Below are 20,269 nucleotides of genomic sequence, written 5' to 3' on the forward strand. Positions count from 1 at the left end.
CTCTCTTTCTCCCTTCCCCTCTAAAAATAAATAAATAAATAAAAAGACTTATTTATTTATTTAAAAGAAAACTGAACTTAGAGAATGGTATTTTAAAACAAAACGTGCACTATACTATTGATAGAGAATTTGTTTTCTATTTGTTTCCTCTGACAGAATATAAGACAAACACCTAGTTTGCTTGAGTTTTAAAAGGATATTTCTTTTGCCCCACTTGAAGATAGAGGATTATTTTATATAGGATTTGTGTTTCCTGTTTTAAACATTTAGCTTTGGCTATTTGACTCAAGTCGGAGTATTAAATAGGGATAAACCTCAAAACATGATATTAGAAGGAGAGGGCAGGCTTTGTTCATCTGTTTGAGTCCTGGCTGTGCCACTAGCTTGCCCTGTGATTTGGAGAAGTTACTCTCTATGCTTCAGTTTCATCATTTCTAAAATGGAGAATGTACGATTCTCCCTCATAAGGTAGTTGGGGCAATTAAGTGAGTTAAAACCTAAACCATAGCATTAAGCACTCAGTTGTTTTTATCATCATCATCTTAAAAAAAAAATCTAAGGAAGAAACTTTAAACCTGCCTTTTTTCTGGCTTTTAAAAAAATCATTATCTGAGGCTTTTATTTTTTCTTAAGTATTTTTAAAATTCAGTCTTTATTGTATTTTTTTACCCATTACCATTTAGTCCCTTTATACTCCCCCACCCCCAGTGGTGTTTTTTTTCCTTTTTAATGAGTGTTAAGAATGAAAGTACCTGGCATAAATGATCATTGTGACATTTGTATCACTTCTCTCCTATTAAGACTTTTACCTTACTTTAAATTGTTCTGGGACATCTTTTAAGTAAGGATCTCAGTTGTATTTCTCTGTACTCATTCTGATTCATCCCTTTGATCACCAGGCCAAGAGTACACAATGGATCTAGTTATGGCTTACATGTAAATAAAACACTCTACATTTGAGTTAAATTAACCCCATTAAGATTAAGTACATTATTGTGGGATAAATATGAGACGAGTCATTGCTGATTTAGGCAGTTTTAGATTCCCCAGTACCCCATTTGTCATGCCCTCTTCACCTATCTTGTCAGTTGTCTGTACTGTACCCTTGGCATTGAAGCTGGGTTGGGTTGGCCAGCCTCCTGACCCTTCCTCTTTCTTCATTGATTTCTGAGTGATTCAGAAATTTTTCAAAAGTGAACTAAAACAAAGCTATTTATACTTCAGGGAAGATGATGGTTATTAGACCTATGAGTGGAAATTTGAGATTATTATTCTTTGATATAAATTGCTCTTTTTAAGATGTTAGGCATCACATTTCCTTCACTCTTCATAAGGTGGGTTTCACTTGTAAAGACTAGCAAGATATTTTGGGTTGGCCAACAAGTTTATTTTTTTGTACAATGGCTCTAAGAAGTGCTTAGTTGTCTTTAACATCATTTGAAACAATTTTGTTAGATTGTATTGTGACAGCTGTCATACCACTATGCATTTTAAAACTTATCAAAATTGGTGAGTTTTTGTGCAGCCATTTTAATATTGAAGATGGAAGAAGATACTCAACATTTTTGATGTATTATGCTTTATTATTTCAAGAAAGGTAAAAACACAACCGAAACACAAAAAAAATCTGTGCATTGTATGAAGAAGGTGCTGTGACTGACCAAATGTGTCAGAAGTGGTTTGTGAAATTTCTTGGTATTACATTTTGGCCAAATAATTCTTTTCTGTGGGGCTGTCTTATGCATTAGAAGATGTTTAGCAGCACCCCTGGCCTCTACCCCACTAGAGGCCAGTAACGGGAGATAGCCTACATACTTAAAATATCCAAATCAGTAGTTATTGGTGAAAATGAAAACTGTGTCTTTTATTTATAAAAAACCTAAATGGACTTTTTGGCCAACCCAGTATTTAGGAGGGATCTTGAAAAGAGTTTATTACTGGTCCTAACTTGTCGTTTAATATTTGTAAGCCTCAATTTAAGCCTTTCAGAAAAATATTAACTGTAGTTTAAATGACCACAGTTTTAATTTAGGATTCTGTAGCATAGTAGTTAATATCTAGGTTTACAGATCAGACATACCTTAGATTTTATATTGGCTCCTAGATAAGTACCTAACTTAATTTTCATAGTCTCAGCTCATTTATTTTTAAATAGGATATACCAGCAGTGTCTTCCTTATAGTCTGTGATTTTTACAAAGTAGCTAGCACAGTGCCTGTTGTATTATAAGAACTTTTAAAATGTTAACTGCTCTCATCAGCAGTCTATCTCTGACAGTAGCTCTTGGCACAGTGCTTTCTTTACATTTTGTTGGGGTTGGGTGAGTTGCATTAAGTATTCTCAGTTCAACTAGAAATCAATGTTACAATCTAATATTTTTGGTTTTAATTTATTTTTTTACTGTATTTGATTTGTGCTAAGATACATGTATCAATCATTCATATGTATATGTCACCATATATCTATATTTAAGGAAATTATTCAAATCATAATTGTTAGAGAAATTAGCTAGTTATTGCATCTTCCAACTATTTTTAGATCCCTGTAATCCAGAAACTCTAAATATTCGGAGTAATTAAATGCCACTGATGCATTTGCGTCACTTAAAGTTAGTAATAGTTCCTTCTTAGATTATTGAAAAGATGTCCTTTTGTAAATAATTAACCCTTTATATTAAGTTGAGATTTGACCTATAGCCTGAGAGTTTAGAAGCTAGTCTTTTTTTTTTTTTTTTTCAATTTGAGGTAAATATTTCAGTGAGGTTTTGATAACTATATAAACATTTGTGTATTCAACACACCATTCAAGATGTAAATCAGTTCTGTCACCCCAATTCTTGTGTGCCCTTCCAGTCTCTCCCTAGCTCTCTGCATGCAAACCATTGTTTTGATTTCTAATAGCATAATTCTATCAGATCTTGAATTTAATATTAATGGAATCATGTGAGTATTTCTTCCTGGGCCTGGCTTCTTTTTCTTATCATAGTGTTTTGAGATCTGTCCATGTGATTTATGTACCATTAATTCATTCGTCTTTATTGCCACATAGTAATTTATCATGCAAATTTACCACAATTTTGATTATTCATCCAAATGATGGACTTTTGGATTATTTGCTGTTTTTCTAACATTATAAATAAAGCTACTTAAAACATTATTCTTTTTAACTTTATTTTTATTGTTTACACTATTACAGATGTCCCATTTTTTACCCCTTTGTCCACTTCCACCCAGACCTTGCTGCCCCTTTCCCTCCAGCCATCCCCACACTGTTGTCTGTGTCTGTGGTTATGCAGATACCCACTTAAAACATTCTTGAACTGCTCTTTCCTTGTGAAAACACACTTATGTCTCTTGGGTGAATAATCAGGAATGGAATTGGATAATTAAGATAGATAAAAATCCAAGTCTTTTTTCAAGGTGGAGGTGTTTCCACCAGCAGTGTATGAGAGTTGCAGTTGTTCCCTGTTTTCACCAACACTGGATATTGCTAGTCTGTTTGACACTAACCATTCTAGTTGTATCTCATTATGACTTTAATTTTTATTTCCTTGATGTTAGTCTACAGTTTCATTTATCAATAATTATCCACCCTGATTGTGTGGCTCAGTTGGTCGGGTATCATCCTGCAAAGCAAAAAGTTGCTGGTTTGATTCCCAGTCAGGGCATATGTCTGAGTTGTGGGTTTGGTCTCCTGTTAGGGAGTGGGAGTGTAAGGGAAGCAACTGATGGATATTTTCTCTCACATCGATGTTTCTCTCCCTCTCTTTCTCCCTTCCTTTCCCTCTGTCTCTAAAAATATAAATAAATAAAATCTTTAAAAAAATAATTATTCAAAATTTATTCAAGAAGTACTTATTAAGTATCAGTGACATGCTCAACACTATGTCCAATTTTAGGAGTATGGTTCTATTTAAAATTCAAATAAGTTGAATATTAAATACTTGCAGGATCTTAAAGGTTTCATGTTTACATAGCCTTAGTTTTCATATTTTTTATTATGTTTATTAATATCCCTTACTAGGCCACGGTTATATAATAAAAATAATAATGTCATTCTTAGGTAGCTAAAACTCCACTGTTAATTAGTTCATGAGGAATATAACTATTTTTGTTACTTTCCTATGTCAGATGATACTTGATTTGTTTTGACCAATGGCCTGGTTATCATGAAAGTCTTAATATTTGTATAATTTCAGGCCCCCAGCAGTCTTCTTGATGCTTTGGAACAACATTTAGCTTCCTTGGAAGGAAAGAAGATCAAAGATTCTACAGCTGCAAGCAGGTACATTATTCTTTGTAGGGCAAGATCCAGAGTGATGTTTCTGAGAGAGCAGATGAATCCGGTTCAAGTTCCAAGTTATTTATTTATTTATTTATTTATTCATTCATTCATTCATTCATTCATTCATTTATATGCTTTATTGATTATGCTGTTACAGTTGTCCCAATTTCTTTTCCCTTTTTTTCCCCTCCACCCAGTGACCCCCCCCCACCTCCAGTTGTTCCCCCCCTTTAGTTCATGCCCACTGGTTGTGCATATAGTTCTTCTCAACATCTTCCTATGTACTCCACTCCCTCCTACTATACTTCTTAATTCCTGTACCATCTCCCTCCTTTTTCCCCCTTCCCCCTCCCCGCTGACCTCCCCCCAGTATGTTCCCCATACCTGTAATTCTTTTTTCCACTCTCGTTGCCTACTTAGTTTGCCTTTGTTTCAGTTCCCTAGCTTTTGTTGTTGGTTGTTGTGATACAGTTTTCATTTTAGTGTTCATAGTTTTGATCCTCTTTCTCCTAAACAAGTCCCTTTTAACATTTCTATAACAGTGGTTTGGATCTGATGAACTTCTTCAGCTTTACTTAGTCCTGGAAGCACTTTCTCTGCCCTTCTATTCTGAATGACAGCTTTGCTGGATAGAATAATCATGGTTGTAGGATTTTGCTTTTCATTACTTTGAATATTTCTTGCCAGTCCCTTCTTGCCTGCAGAGTTTCTTTTGAGAAATCATCTGAGAGTCTTACTGGGACCCTTTTGTATGTAATTCTCTTCTTCTCTCTTGCTGCTTTTAAGATTCTCTCTTTATCCTTAATTTTTGACATTTTGATTATAATGTGTCTTGGTGTAGTTCTCCCTAGGTCCAGTTTTTTTTGGAACTCTCTGTGCTTCCTGGACCTGTAAGTCTGTTTCTTTCCCCAAGTTAGGGAAGTTCTGCTTCATTATTTTTTCACATAATTTTTCAATTTCTAGTTCTTCTTCACCTTCTGGCAACCCTATGATTCAGATGTTGGCCTGCTTATAGTTGTCCCAGAGGTTTCTGAGCTTCTCCTCATTTTCTTCACTTTTCGTTTCCCCTTTCTCCACTGGTTGACTGTTTGTTCCTTCCCTATGTTCCGATTTGTTGATGTGATCCCTGGTTTTCCTTCCCTCACCACTTGTTTCATATGTGGTTTCATTCATTTCAGCAGGACTAGCCTTCATTCCTTCCCCATCTTGTTTACGATTTTGTTTAAGATCCGCTGTTAGGTCTGTAAGCTTTCTTAAAACCAGAACTCTGAACTGAGCTTCAGAAAGATGATCTATCTGCTTGTCCAATAGATCATGTATTTGCTGTCTGGTCAGCTGTGTGATTGGGATCTCTATCATGATCCCTGTCATCCTGACAGTTTTGTGTTTACCTTTGCTTCCTGGGCAGGGCTGTCACACCTCCTATGCTAGAGGGGGCAGAACCCCGTGCACTCATCACTACTGGGCGACACTTCCCACCACACTGTGGCGCTTTGTGTGGGGGCAGGGGTCCAAGATGGATTCCTGCCGTTCACTCTCCACTGAGAGACCAGGAGCCTCCTCCTTCATCCCCATGCCCTCCAGCCCTTACCGTCCAAGGCAATGGGGGTCTGCCTTTCCCAGCATTGGAATCGCAAGCTGATGGGTTTGGTCTGCAGCCAGAGGTGCTCCCCAGGCGCTTCTCGCCTCCCCTTAAATACAGGTGTCTGTGCTTACTGCCGTCCCGCCACTTACGCCACAGCTGCCACTGCCAGGACAGCTTGATGTCTCCGCCCCGGCTTCACCCTCCTACCCGTCTGGACGAGCATCACTTGTTTATAACTTCATACGTTGGACTTCCATGTAGCTTTATTTTCTGGAATTTCTGGTTATTTCTGGTTTTGTGGTAGTTGTAGTCCTTCTTAGTTGTGGAGGGAGACAGAGCGTGTCAGTCTAGGCCTCCATCTTGGCCGGAAGTCTCCTCAAGTTCCAAGTTATTTAATGTCTCTTGATTTAATTACTTTTAAAATGGGTTTAGCAGTAGTATCAACCTCGTAGAGATGTTGTCAAGGATTAAATGGGTTAATACATGTAAATTCTTGGAATAGTTACTGATCTTCAATAAATGTTAATATCTGTTAAGGTGATGACAGTGACTAGTTAGTTAGTTTGGAATTGTGTTCATAGTGTGACTCTCTTTTTTTTTTTTTTTTTTTTAATTTTTTTATTTTGGTTTTTCAATTACAGTTGTCCCCTTTTCCCCCAATTTCTCTCCCCCACCCAACCCACCCCCTCTCCCACAATCATATCCCTCCCCGTTGTCCATGTCCATGAGTCTTTCATACAGGCTCTTTAATTAAACCCTTCCCTTACTTATCCCCCTTCTCTCCCTCTCCCCTCCCCCCTATTGACTGCTATTCTGCTCTTTGTTCTATTTAGTTCCTTTGTTTGTGTTGTTCTTTAGTTTCCTGTATTAGGTGATATCATATGGTATTTTTCTTTCTTTGCCTGGCTTATTTCACTAAGCATAATTCTCTCTAGTTCCATCCATGTTGTTGCAAATGGCAGGAGTTCCTTCTTTCTTTCTGCTACATAGTATTCCATTTAGTGTGACTCTCTTAAAGATGATAATTCTTTTATTTGTATGATGTTTTATAATTACTAGCCTTTTTACAAATTTGATTAACCCTCACTATAGCCCTGTGAAGTATACAAGTATTAACTCTGGGCGTCAAACCTAGGATGTATGACATCAAATTTTACCATTAGAGAAAGTCTAATGCCAGTTCATGGGGTTGATTATTCACATACTATATTTTAATCAGTTTATTAAGCATTGACCTGATTTCCAAGATTAAGACCAATTAATCTGGCAAATTGAAAGTAACGTACACCATCTCACATCAACTTTGTTACATGATTTTTGTGTTATGACTTGATTAATTGTCATGTTTTTTTAACAAAGATTTCCTTTAAACAATATGAAGATAAAGTTTGTATGAAGTATAATGAGAACCTTCTTTTTAGACTTGTTTCAGAACTTGTTTTTTTTTGTTTTTTAGCAACAAAATTTTAAGTAATTTGTAAAAGAAAATGTTGTTAATGAATCTTAATAATTTATAATTACACATATGCTGTTTGAGATTTCTAGTAGCTTTTTAGAAGTATAAGCCAAAATTATAAGGCCCAGAGATTTGCGAAAGTAATGAAAAGTATAGCCACGTACTTCAGGTTCACTGATTTACCTCATATATTTTTTATCATAGAATTTGTTTTGGATTTTGCATTTCTGTCACAACTAGATCACTCTTTCCTTGTCTTCTGAATTGTATCTTTATATTGGTTCATTTATAAGCTGATTTTACATAAAATTTCAAAAGTTTTGCCACTTGTGTATTTAGAGTAGAAATTAATGATGTTTGGTGTGTGATAAAAGAAAATGAATAAAGGTCATCACTGAGGAGTAGTTCTTCACATGGGTTTATTTTACCTAGAATCGACATTTGGGAATTTAATTTTCAGGCTCATGGTATTTGGTAAGGTTTTGATATAAGGGAAGGAAGGCAGCCTACTATGCATCTGCCAGTGAGAGATGCTGCATTGTGTATATATAATATGTTTGAAAAGGAAATTCTAACTTGGTAAAAGGGTAGCAGATGGAAACGTAGTGCCAGATGGACCAGTGACTGGAATTAAATTGATCTTCCTTTGAAAGAACCTCTGGGTCCTCTGGGAATGACTCCTTTGGGTGTTATAAGAGAAATATACCTGTTGTTTATTACTGGTCCTCATGTTTTAGTGTTCCTGTAGTAGTACTGCCAAAACCCAGACTGTAAATTGGTAGAGAGTCATTTTCTGTGAGAAGCTCAGTATTTTTTACCCATCAGGGTTTTTTTGGGAGTGTATAAGCTCTTATCTTAATTGTATAGGTTCTCTTTTGGGGGGCTTAGAAGAGGCAGTTTCTCTCACCGCTACTGTGAATCCTTTCCAAAATCTTAACACTTAACTTTAAAAAGAGTAAGTATGTGTGTAAATCATCTAATTGCTAATAATTCTCTGGGTTACTGGGTAGAATATTTCATATGAAGTACTGGTTTTGGCTTCATAAGTTAAGTTCATAATTATAGTGCCTGTCCATGCCAAGGTTGTTAGATCATTTCATAACCAGGTTGTAATGTGAAATGTTTGGCAAAAAGCCAAATTACCTTTGTCCAATTATTCTAGGGCAACGACACTTTCCAATGCAGTCTCTTCCCTGGCAAGTACTGGCCTGTCTCTAACCAAAGTGGATGAAAGGGAAAAACAGGCAGCATTAGAGGAAGAGCAGGCTCGTTTAAAAGCTTTAAAGGTAGGTGTGTGCATTCTTTTTATTTGGAAAATCAAGTACAGGTGTTCATAAAATAATTAGGACCTTATAGAGAATAACTGTATTTAATGTGTAGTTATCCAAATGGGGTAAAACTCAGTACAAAGTCTAATTTTTCATCGTGAAATTGACTGATAAACGGAGTATACCTTTCTGCTATTAGAACAAAATTAGAAAATGCCTTTGTTTAGAGGACATACAAACATCTGGTTTCTGAATTCCTTATGGTAGTTACCTTTATCAACAGGAACAGCGCCTCAAAGAACTTGCAAAGAAACCTCATACCTCTTTAACAACTGCAGCCTCTCCTGTGTCCGCCTCAGCAGGGGGTATAACGACTGCACCAGTCATTGACATGTTTTCTACCCTTAGTTCTTCTAACAGGTAGGTGAGCGATTAAAGATTTCCTTTGAATATTTAGGTTTAAAGACTTCTAATAGAAATTTTGCAGAGCTTTTTAGGTTTAGTTTGATTTATCATTTGTAATCATAAATCACACAAAGGAGGTGGTGATAAATGGAGATAGAGGTATAATAACTAAATATAAAGTGATAAGTTTGTATTTTGCCTATTTAGGAAATGGAAGATGGCTGAATTCCAAATTTATATTAATTAGAATGTAGTGGGTTATCTCTTGGCAACCATTTCATTGTATAAAAATTATAATTAAACATATTAACTAAGTATCTAATGGTTCAAGACCCCTTATAACTTCTTGGAAAAGCATGTGTGTGTGTGTGTGTATGTGTGTGTGTGTGATTAATGGGCATGATATGTGTTTCAAAATATCTTAATTGGATATTAAATGTCTTTCATGTCTATTCCCTGGTGTTAAACTCAGGAATCTAGAACACAGTAAGAGTTTAGTTGCCAAATTTCTGTGGTATTGAAGTCTACCAGGCCAACATCAATAATCTTGTTGCTTGATTTAAGCTACTACTTAACAATGGAAATATAATATTTCCAGGAAATTAGAATAATTGGCTCTTTCATATCTTCCTTGTCTTTTACCTCACAGTGGTTTGAAGTGTGAATGTCAGATGTGATTCAAATCCTGGCTCTGTTATTTCTTAATCTTTTTTTTTTTTTTTTTTTTTAACCTCAGTTTCCAAATAAGATAATATATGGTATATATAGGTCAGGATTTTTCAATCTTTAGCAAGCATCAGAGGCACCTGAAGGGTGATTTCTGAACCCCACCCTGAGTTTCTGCTTTAGTTGGTGTGGGGTGAGGACCAAGAATTTTCATTTCCAACAGACTCCCAAATAGGATTTAGCACAGTGTTTGGCACATGGTAAATGCGCCATAGAGAGTGATGGGTTTTTTTGTTTTTGTTTTTAATTTTTATTGTCGTTAATTGTTTATTTTATTAATTCATCCTTAAAAGGTCTTCTCTCCCATGTACTGACTCCTGTCACAGCTTAATGTAACTTTCATTAACTCAGCTGCTACCTGCTCCCTAAAGTCTTAGTAGATGTTTGGTGAATTTAGTTATGTGTTTTTCTTTCAGCTTTATTTTTTTTTTTGTTTTGTTTTAGTATGCCACTTTTCTTAATCCCCAAGAAAATGACATTGAATGTCAAGTTTTCTACTTGGGGAGGGGAGATGAATGGAAAAGAATGTTGAATGAAGATTAAACAAGTATTAGATAAAGGACTAATATGACTTTATTTTACTTAATATACTCAAGTTTTTACGTTTTCAATACTAATTGAGAGCAAATCTTACAGCCTATTACAGAATGCCTATTGCATATTCTAAATGTATTTATATTTTTACTGATCTACCAATAAAACTTTTTTTTAATATCTAAAAGATAGGTATTTAAAACAGTTATTAATGTAAGTTAAAAGTGATCTGTGCTGTTGTATACGTAATGCTTCTATTCCTGGAAATGCTAGGATTTTTTTTGAGTTGTTATTCCTTAATTACATAAAAGTCTTGTGGTAAAAAGTGTATAATGTAAGCAGTCCCCTCTGGCGTGGTGTAATGGGTGGCTCTGTTATAAATTTATATCATATATGCATGTGTAATTTTTTCCCTGTATTATTGATATGTTGCTTGGATTAAGAAGCAACAGAGGTGAGATTTACTTTGTTAGGGGTATTAGTATTACAGATGCAATTAAAGTTCTTTAAAAATTAAAAGTAAGAAAGCGCATATTCTCTTAAACAATTTAAAATTGCGATAATGTTTCATATTTCTGAATCATATTGTTTAGGTTCATTTCAATAAGAAAATCAGTATTTTACTGGGGCAATTATTGATCCTTTCCTGAAGGGTTGTTATTATTTGAATCCTATGTAAACTGCAGATATGGTACTTGAATATTTTTCTAGGCCATTGAAAGATATGCCATTGTTACCTTGCTGAAACTCGTCTTCCTATTGAGATTTACATTATTGGGGCTTTCTCTTAGTTCTCTTTTTAATGTTATAATTTACTGGGGCGGGAGAAGAGAGTAGCTAACGTGGCAAAGTTTACCTAATAATTAAGTCATCTTTTCAAAATATCTTCATAGCACATCAAAGCTACCGCATGATTTGCTTGATTTGCAACAGCCAACTTTTCATCCATCTGTACTTCCTATGCCAACTGCTTCTCAGGTAGCAAGTACATGGGGAGGTAAGCATTAATGGATTCTGCTTTATATGTTGTGTAGGCATCTCCACTCCTTACTCTTTGGTATTTTACTTATCTGTATAGTTTTGATTATGCCTGATACATAGAAGTTAAAAAAATACTAAAATGGCAATGAATGAGTTTGCCCTTTTGAAGATATTTTTATTTATTTATAAATGCAATTTTGGAATTCATGTTCAATTAAATTTGAAATGAGGTTAATGAAGGTGAAGGGGAAGGTCCAAATGTTTAAGTATAAAATTATTCTTTCAGTGTTAAATTTGTATTCTATAATCAGAAAGTGTGTAATAATTACTTTACTTTTGGTACAGAAAAAAAATTTACCTGCAAGGGGTCAAAAGCCATCCTGTGTAAGTATATGATGAAGTTGTAATAAAACTCAGGTGGTGTTTTCAGGCAATGAGCTATGTTCTGACCAGCAGTGTCATGACAAAGTAGATGCTGCTTATATTTAAAATGTTGGTTTAACTCAGACTTGTTAGATTTTGGCATTCACAGGTTTTTCCCTAGTACCAGCAGGAATGTTTGCTGCCCTTCAATAGTTGCTTATCTAGAGGTGACCATGTCATGACCATGATCTTGGCATCTTTGAAGGAGTGGAGTGAGCCTCGTCTGTATCAGTTTTTAAGCAGTCTTCTTCAGACAATCATGCTTGTTTTCAAATCATTTCTTTTGGTTGGTTTTGGTGCTTCTGTTTGTTTATATATATGAAAGTATTATTTACAAACATTAAAAATTATTTTGGAGGGAAAGGAAATTGTGAGAAAGGACACTGTATATAGGGAACTATAGCAAATGGCAGGCTACCTTAAAATTTTTATGTGGCTCATATGTAAAATCTGAATTTCATAACAAAGATAATTAAAGAATATAGTGAGTTTTTATGGTATATGAATTAAACTTTTTATTTTAATGACGAGTTTTAAGAACTTTTGTTTTTTATAGTTATTTCTTAAGGCTCTATTTTGTATAATAGAACATAATCTGTGTGAAAGGCAGAAATTTTTTAATGTTTTATTCAGTGCTATACCTACAAAGTCTGATATGTAATAGATAGTTGGAAATATTTGTTGAATGAATGGGCATTTTTATTTTTGGTAGACTGGTTAATTCTGGTTCATAATATAAGGTCAGGGAACAGAAACAGTGAAACACTAAAATACTAAATTTTGAAACTTATTTTGTGAGCCATAACTTTATTAAATACTAGTGGTCTCTGAGGCACATTTAATTTAGCTAAAGCCTAAGACCTGGGAATAGTAGTTTCTAAAAATTATAAGCTAATTTAAAGTCAATAAATGGTTAAGAATTACTTATCTGAATAAATTGTATACAACTAATTCAGATTAAGAAATGAGTTTCTTAATGTCCTGATGATAAGTCCTAGTTTTAGGATTTTTAATTTGCCGAAACTTGCTTATTTTTTGCTTATTTTAAATTGCTTTAGAAAAGAGTAGTAGAATTAACATGATCATTTAAGCATTTTCACCTTGCTTCCTTTTTGAAAAAGAGTAGTTTTTCTAAATTAAGTTTGAAAAGTTGTTTTTCTCAATAGGTGAAAAATTTTACAAAAGGCTAATGAGAACTAATATAACATTTCAAAAAAACTGGAACTGTTTTGTCTGGACATAATACAATATTAATTTTTGCAATGACAAGTTTTTTAAGTATTTGTTTGGAAGGCAAATATACTGTTAGCATAGAAGAATAATTTTAAGTAATTTCAGCCTGTAAGAATTATTCTATGCCCTATTATGAGAAATATTCCATAGCAGACTGTGTGTGAATACAGTATGTTGGAATACATTTAATATGTTTTATTTTTCTGTTTTTGGTTTTTCTGTTCTATGTACTATCTTCATGAAAAATTTCCCCATATTTTAACATTAGACTTGCAGTATACAAGTGAAACTGTTAAAAGTGTTAAAAATATAAATCAGGTACAGTGGGAGCAAGTACAGAGGCAGAAAAGCTTATCACTTCAAATGAGGAAAGAACAGTGATCTTTACTATGAACTCTTCACTTTAAGAAGAATTGAATATTTTAAAATAAACATTAAAAATTCTTTTTCATTTATTGATTTTTGAGAGAGAAACATTGGTTTGTGTTGCTTCAATTATTTATGCATTCATTGGTTGATTCTTGTATGTGCCCTGACAGGGGATCAAACCCACCACCTTGGGATATTAGGACCACACGTTAACCAGCTCAGCTACTGGGCTAGGCGAAGAATTAAATCTTGTCTTAACTTTCATAGAAAGATATTTGGCTTCTGAGCGAAGTTAAAAAAGTTAAAAATTTAGTTTTAACTTTTGCATATTGGATAGTTGAAGAGTATTTTAAAAATAAATTTTGAATGCTTATTTTAATTTAGTGGATTGTTCATTTCCATGCAATTCAAATTAAGATTTTTTACTTTATTGTTAAGATTAAAGTTAGACTGAGATAAATATTAAATCATACATATAAAAAGCTTTGATTACAATGATAATTTTAAAGAGGTTTTGAAATTATCCTATTAAAGTTAGACTGAGGTAAGTAAATAAATCTTATGTATAAAAAGCTTTGATTATAAAGATAAATTTTTAAAGGTTTTTGAAATCATCTACCTGAACATTTGAAATATGTACCATTTTATATCATGCTGCTTTTATAGCATGTGACAAAACAAAGATAATAATTATTTTTGATGATTCTATTATTCTACACTTCTGTTACTTTTCATTTGCTAAAAATAGATGTTAATAGATTTGGTATTTAATTTAGTTCTTACCATAAGCACCACAGAGATGATGTATATTCCCAATCACAGATAGGTTAATGATACAGAATAAGGAGAAGTAAGGTTTGTATGTTTATGTGAAAGCCATTTAAGATTCCACTGAAAAGAGAACACAAGCTTTCCTGTTCCTCTCATTACATTATTAATGAGCCTTTCATTTTTCAAGAAATGGTCTGGAGTCTAAACAAGCACTTGGTATTGAATACTAATATCTGAGAAAATCTTAAGTTTTCATTGCTTTGAAAACAGTTACAGCGCATCTGAAACTACAATATTATCAACTTAGTACACTGTTGTATATTTTAAGATTTTAAAATTTAATTCAGGCAAAAAATTAATGTACTCTTAGCTGGCATGACACGTAATGTTTTATGAAAAAAACTCAATTTTCTGTGTGTAAAGACTAGACTATGACTGGACTGGTTCTATTTTAATCTCCTTTTTTACTTTTGAATTATTTTTCTATGCTTCTACTGTAACATAAAACTAAATTTCCAAATGAATAATCATAAAAATAATGAAAAATTTAATTTTAAAAAGTTTAAGGAATTTAGAGTAAAGTTGCCAATCTAGTGAATAAAGTTTTAAGTTGGAATAGCAGGAGCATGATTTTTTTGGTTTTAATGAATGTTTTAAATAAATATAGTATAGTGTCCATTCGTACATTAACATCATCTAGAGTACCTGTAGTGTTCTGTCAAGTAGATTAAGAACTGGTTTTTCTTACAGTCTGATTGACCTAAATACAAATGGCACTTGCATATTCTTCTCTAGGATATTTCAAATAATAGGAAATAATTGCTCTTGTGCACCTAGGTAAAACACTATCAATAAATAGAAAAACAGATAACTAGTGACCTTTCCCAAACATCTTTTCTCATAAACCAATAGATCTATTCAAGAAAAGTGTGTCCTGTTTTTTGTTTTTTGGTTTTTGGGTTTTTTTTGGAAAAATTTTTATGACTTCTCTCATGGCTTCCTTTGCATGGAAAAGTAGAGAGAGGTTCTTTGTTGCTTATTGTCCTTACAAAATATAATTTCATTAAAACTCCATGCCACTATTGCATATTTAAAAATAGGACTTTGAACCGAACCGATCAAATCTAAACTTAATGCAACTCTTCTATAAGAAGGAGTTAGAGAGGTCATCGTTACATTTTTGTTAGTACAGAAAATCCTACTTATATCTATTTTGTACTTTTTATTGCTGAATTATTTTTTCCTGATTCTTTTTCCTCACAGTTCCATGTATTGAGGAGTGGAGGGATGGGAAAGATGTTAAAACACGATTCATTTGAGTTTGAATAGTACACCAGTGAGTTTTGATACCTTTGTAGATTTGACTTCTGACTCTGAATTGATGTTCTATATTAATGCTTAATTCTAGACAGGGTCTTAAATGATACAAAAATTAACATTTTTTTAAAAAGAGTATTATATTAAAGCCAATAACCTTAATAGTTTCTTTATATTTTCCTTTTGTAAGCATTTGTGGGGTTTATGAACATTTGCCTTGAATTTATTGACTTTAAGAAAAGTACGCTTGTATCACAGTAAATGACTGGTCTTAGGCCATTGCTGCCTTCTTATTGTTCCATCACACAGTCTTAGAGTAAAATATAGTGCTTGATACTGTGAAGGTACCATGGTATTCTTCAGTGAGGGTCACGTATTAGAATAGACAACAGGTTGTTGTCTTTTCATTTTTTATTGTGTAACAAGAGAAAAAATTTGTGACACTAAATTTTTGCTACTCTTGTTTTTTCCTCTCTCCATTTACTTAAGGTAGCATGAATGGCTTTCCATCAGTAGAGTTATAGTTATCTTAAATGAGGTATAGGCGCAGTGAATACTTGATTCTAAAACAACTTTACATGGAGAATTTAATAATAGTGTTGTGTATGTATGTGTATATATAATATATATATATGCTAACACTCTAGTAGGGAACAATACTTTTGTTATTTCTTCAACACAATTTTAAAGCCAAATCTTTTAAACTCTTAGCTTGGCCTTCAAAGCTGTTCACAGTCTCCTAAGTTGCCAATCTTTAGCCTCTATTCTTAATTTTTCTAAAATCCCTTTCTCTATCATTAGACCTTTTCTTCATCTTTCTTTTCTTTTCTTTTTAATATAATTTGTTTTTGTTTTTTTCTTAAATTTATTTATATATTTATTTATTTTTAGAGAGAGGGGAAAGGAGAAAGAGAGGGAGAGAAATATCACTGTGTGGTTGCCTCTCACGCGCCCCCAACTGGGGACCTGACGTGCAACCTAGTCATGTGCCCTGACTGGGAACCAAACCAGCGACACTTGGTTCACAGGCCGATGCTCAATCCACTGAGCCACAGCAGCCAGGGCCGTCTTTATTTTTTTATTTCCAACCTCTGAACCTATACAAGGGTTATCAGTTTTTTTGAGTAAACATAACTATGCCACCAAAGCCAATATATTCCTATCTAGGGCGGGGAACATGGGTCAAGGTTGGTGGCTGTTTTACAGAAGCATTTTCTTATTCTTTTTTAACTACCTGATATTGGCTGCCTAATGCTGGAAAGCAGATCTATCCTTAGTATGCTACTATTAATGATTTTTCCCCTGAGGATTTACTTTAAAATATGTTAAATGCAGTTCTTCTATAGTGGTGATTAGGTATTTTTGCATTTAAGATAAATAGTAATATAATTACTACTTTTCACTTTGCATCTTTTGACTAATCACAATACTAATTAATTTACCTCCTTTCTTCATTTTGCTGTAATGCATTGGACTACACAGATCCTTTCTCTGCTACTGTAGATGCGGTTGATGATGCCATTCCAAGCTTAAATCCTTTCCTCACAAAAAGTAGTGGTGATGTTCACCTTCCCATTTCTTCAGATGTATCCACTTTTACTACTAGGACACCTACTCATGAAATGTTTGTTGGTAAAGTACCATTTAACCTTTCTTTCCACTTAATGTTTATACTGCCTAAGGATTTTTTTTTTTTTTTTTTTTTTTTTACATAACCATTCATATTTTTTAAAGCACTGAAATAATTACTTTGGATTTTAATATCAAGTTTTAAAATAACTAGATAGCAATAATGTAGTGAGGTTTTTAAATTGATACTAATAGCCCTAATTTTAATGCAAGTTTTTAGGAAAGAAAATTTCCTTTGAAGTTGGACTTTCTTTCTTTTTTTTTTTTTTTTTTTAGTGTTTTGTTCTCTATCATATTATATTGCAATCAGTACTCAAGCTGTCTAGCATCACATGCTGCATCCTGTTTATTAGTTCCCAGAGTTGATTATGGGGAGAGTTGGTTCAAGAATAACATCTCTTAAACTTACATACATTTTTATGTGTGCTTATATTTTTCCTCTGTATTTGTGAGAGAGGGTGGTTATATTCAGGGTGGTTCTATTAGTAGCTCTCAATCTTCTTTTTTCCATTTTGAATTGTGACTAGTACAGTTTTAGATTGTCTAAAATCCATGCATATCTTCTGTCTCTGTCTTGAGTCTTACTTCATTCTTAACCTTGAGATAAACTAAAAGTAGAGACTGTAAAACAACTTGACTGAATAACCTTTCATTGCAGTACATTTCACACCATAATTATTCAAGAAGTAATTTTTTAAGTATATATGAAATGGAAGTGTTATTGAATCCTGCTAAAAAGATGCTAAACCTCACTTAAAAGATGGTGAAGCAGCTTTTATACAAATCAGCAAAATAGCTTAAGGTGACACAATTTAAATCTTTGATTAAATCACCGTGCAGAAAGTCATCTATGTAACACGAGATATAGATCATGTGGCCACACTGAATATTCTATTAGATATATCTGAAAGAGAGGGAGGAAGGGGAGGTGACTAAGAAAGCAATAGTTGGAGTTTTGAGAATGTTCCAAGACAGGCGCTCTAGTTATTTATAACAAGTCTGATATCTCCGATGTGTGATTATTGATTGCAGTAATTCCTTTATGTCATTGTAATACATTAACCCTTTGAGTGCCATGCGTAATTGCTAAATTCATGTGAAAAATGCCAGGCTATTTTGCTGAGAAATGCAGGGTTTATGAAAAATGTCTATAAAAACATTAATACGTCAGTATTTGAACAAGTGTAAAAATTTGAAATTTGGATCAACATGAGAAAAAGTTATATCAATATATAACCTGAGGTACAAAAAAACAAAACATAAAGTATGACTTATTCCATTGTTATTTACATTGATAGCCATTGAAAAAGGAGTTGCTGGGAGTGATGCTGGCACTTTTGGGAAAATTTGTCAGTGTCTCTCACAGCAGTGTTGGCACTCAGAGGGTTAAAAATTATATAAAAAGTGGTGGGAACTAAATTTCACATTTTGTTATTTTTTAGAAAATTTGTGAAATGAAGTACCTGTTTGCTTGATAATGAGAGGTTACTTGAGTTATCCTTGGAGGTTTTTTTTTTTTTTTTAGTTTCTTACAAGCTTATATTTTCTTTATATTTACTATATGTGAAACAGTATATGTTTAGTAAATATAGCTGCTTGTGTCTTTTTATCCAGTTTCCTTAATTTGGAGATACGAAACAGATGTGTCTTCACTTTGGGCCATTATGTCATTTCCTATTTTAGGTTAGAGCAGTGCATGGGCTTCAGGCTGTCACCTATGCGCACTGAAGAGGAACAGAATGGAGAGTAGCAGCTTTAAGCTAAGCTTAAGGCCCTGGCTATTTTACATTCAAACAGAAGCAGAATAAAAATAAATAAAATAAAAGCCATTGTTAGAGAGTTAGTCAATCATTGTTTTGGCTCTTCAAGGAAAGTTTGTTACAAGAGGGATATATATACTAGAAATGTCATTTCCCTAATATTTCTTAAGTTTAAGGCCTATGAGACGAGGAAGACCAGAAAGCAAAGCAGATTAGTAAAGTTGATGGCCATATACTGAAAAGTGAGCAGGTGTATTTGAAAATCAAAATAATAAAATTGGTGATTTAGAGTTTTCAAAGATCTTCTGCTGAACTCTAATACTGATAAGAGAATATTATTACCATTTTATGGATGAATCACCTGAGTCCCAGAAAAGTTAAATTTACCAAGGTAACCGCGCTATTGGGAGCAAAGCCTTAAGCAGGAGACTTGTAGCTTTGCTCTGCAGTGTTCTTTCACTAAGGGAAGTACAGACTTTAAGTCTTTATATTCTCTTTCTGAAAGTAAATGGCACAAATGAAAGTATAAAGTATAACTAAAAGAACCTACATGTGCTACCTCTTGTCAATAGGGAGAAAAAACTTGTTAATCACTCATTTTTTAATGAAAATTAGTACAGAAGGGGAAACTAAAAATCACTCAAATGTAAATCAGTAGGCATTTGTCTAGAACAGGGGTCAGCAAACTTATTCTTAAAAGGTCAGATTGCAAATATTTTTGGCTTGTGAGCCACACAGTCTCTGTCTAAGCTACTCAACTTTGACATTATATCCTGAAAGCAGCCATAGAAATACATAAACATATGAACTTGGCTATGTTCCAACACTTTTTAAAGACATGCAGCTGTAGTTTGCTGATGCCTGCCCTAGAAGAGGCTTTAATAAGTCTTTCAACCCAAGTCAAAAGTTTCTGAGAAATTATGTGATAAAAATTCCAACAATTTCTTACTCAGAGTAGTAATAGCATGAAAGGGCCACCCAAGATGAGCCATTCCTAGAACTGCATTGCCCAATTAGCCACTGATCACATATTGTCATTTAAACTTTAATTAATTAAAACTAAATGTTAAATAAAATTTAAATTTTACTTCCTAAATTGTACTAGCCATATTTTTCATTGCTCAATGGCACATATAACTAGCCACTACCATATTGTACAGGAGAGATTTATAGAACATTTCTGTTCTTAGAAAGTTCTACTGGTTAGATCTGTTCTAGAACAGCTGTCAGCAAACATTTTGTGTAAAGAGCCAGATAGTAAATACTTTAGTGTTTACAGGATACATAAAATCTTGATTGAGTACTTTTGTCTTTCCTTTTGTTTTATTTTCTTTCCTTTCTTTAATTTTAACAACCCTTTTAAAAGGTAAAAACCATTTTTAGCTCACATGGGCTTGTCAAAATAGGCCGCAGCCTATCGTTTGCCAGCCACTCTGTAGGATTAAGAACAACCCATAAAAATCAGAGAATAGCTATGTAGACACCCACCAGGCCCTCTAGAAGAGCACACCGATTTCACGATATGATG

At 33.6% G+C, this 20,269-nt stretch overlaps 1 protein-coding gene and 1 non-coding gene across 13 annotated transcripts in view; one reads left to right on the forward strand and one right to left on the reverse strand.

Moving 5' to 3' along the window:
- Positions 1–20,269, forward strand: part of PICALM (phosphatidylinositol binding clathrin assembly protein) — a 102,227-nt gene that overhangs the window by 55,172 nt on the left and 26,786 nt on the right. For 5 of the 12 annotated variants that reach the window (XM_090265763.1, XM_090265770.1, XM_090265766.1 and 2 more), the window contains exons 9-13: positions 4,199–4,284; positions 8,488–8,611; positions 8,877–9,013; positions 11,152–11,255; positions 16,835–16,984. In XM_090265763.1, coding sequence (XP_090121889.1) covers positions 4,199–4,284; positions 8,488–8,611; positions 8,877–9,013; positions 11,152–11,255; positions 16,835–16,984 — 601 coding nt within the window. The remainder of the gene's footprint in view (positions 1–4,198; positions 4,285–8,487; positions 8,612–8,876; positions 9,014–11,151; positions 11,256–16,834; positions 16,985–20,269) is intronic. The other 7 variants (XM_090265771.1, XM_090265773.1, XM_090265772.1 and 4 more) reach the window with 2 other exon arrangements.
- On the reverse strand, positions 139–252 carry LOC150018655 (small nucleolar RNA SNORA27). Its single transcript, XR_016509509.1, has one exon. It is a non-coding gene; the product is annotated as a small nucleolar RNA SNORA27 (small nucleolar RNA).

The sequence above is a fragment of the Furipterus horrens genome, unplaced genomic scaffold (assembly GCF_987537825.1).
Source record: "Furipterus horrens unplaced genomic scaffold, mFurHor1.1.pri manual_scaffold_2, whole genome shotgun sequence".
NCBI lineage: Eukaryota > Metazoa > Chordata > Mammalia > Chiroptera > Furipteridae > Furipterus > Furipterus horrens.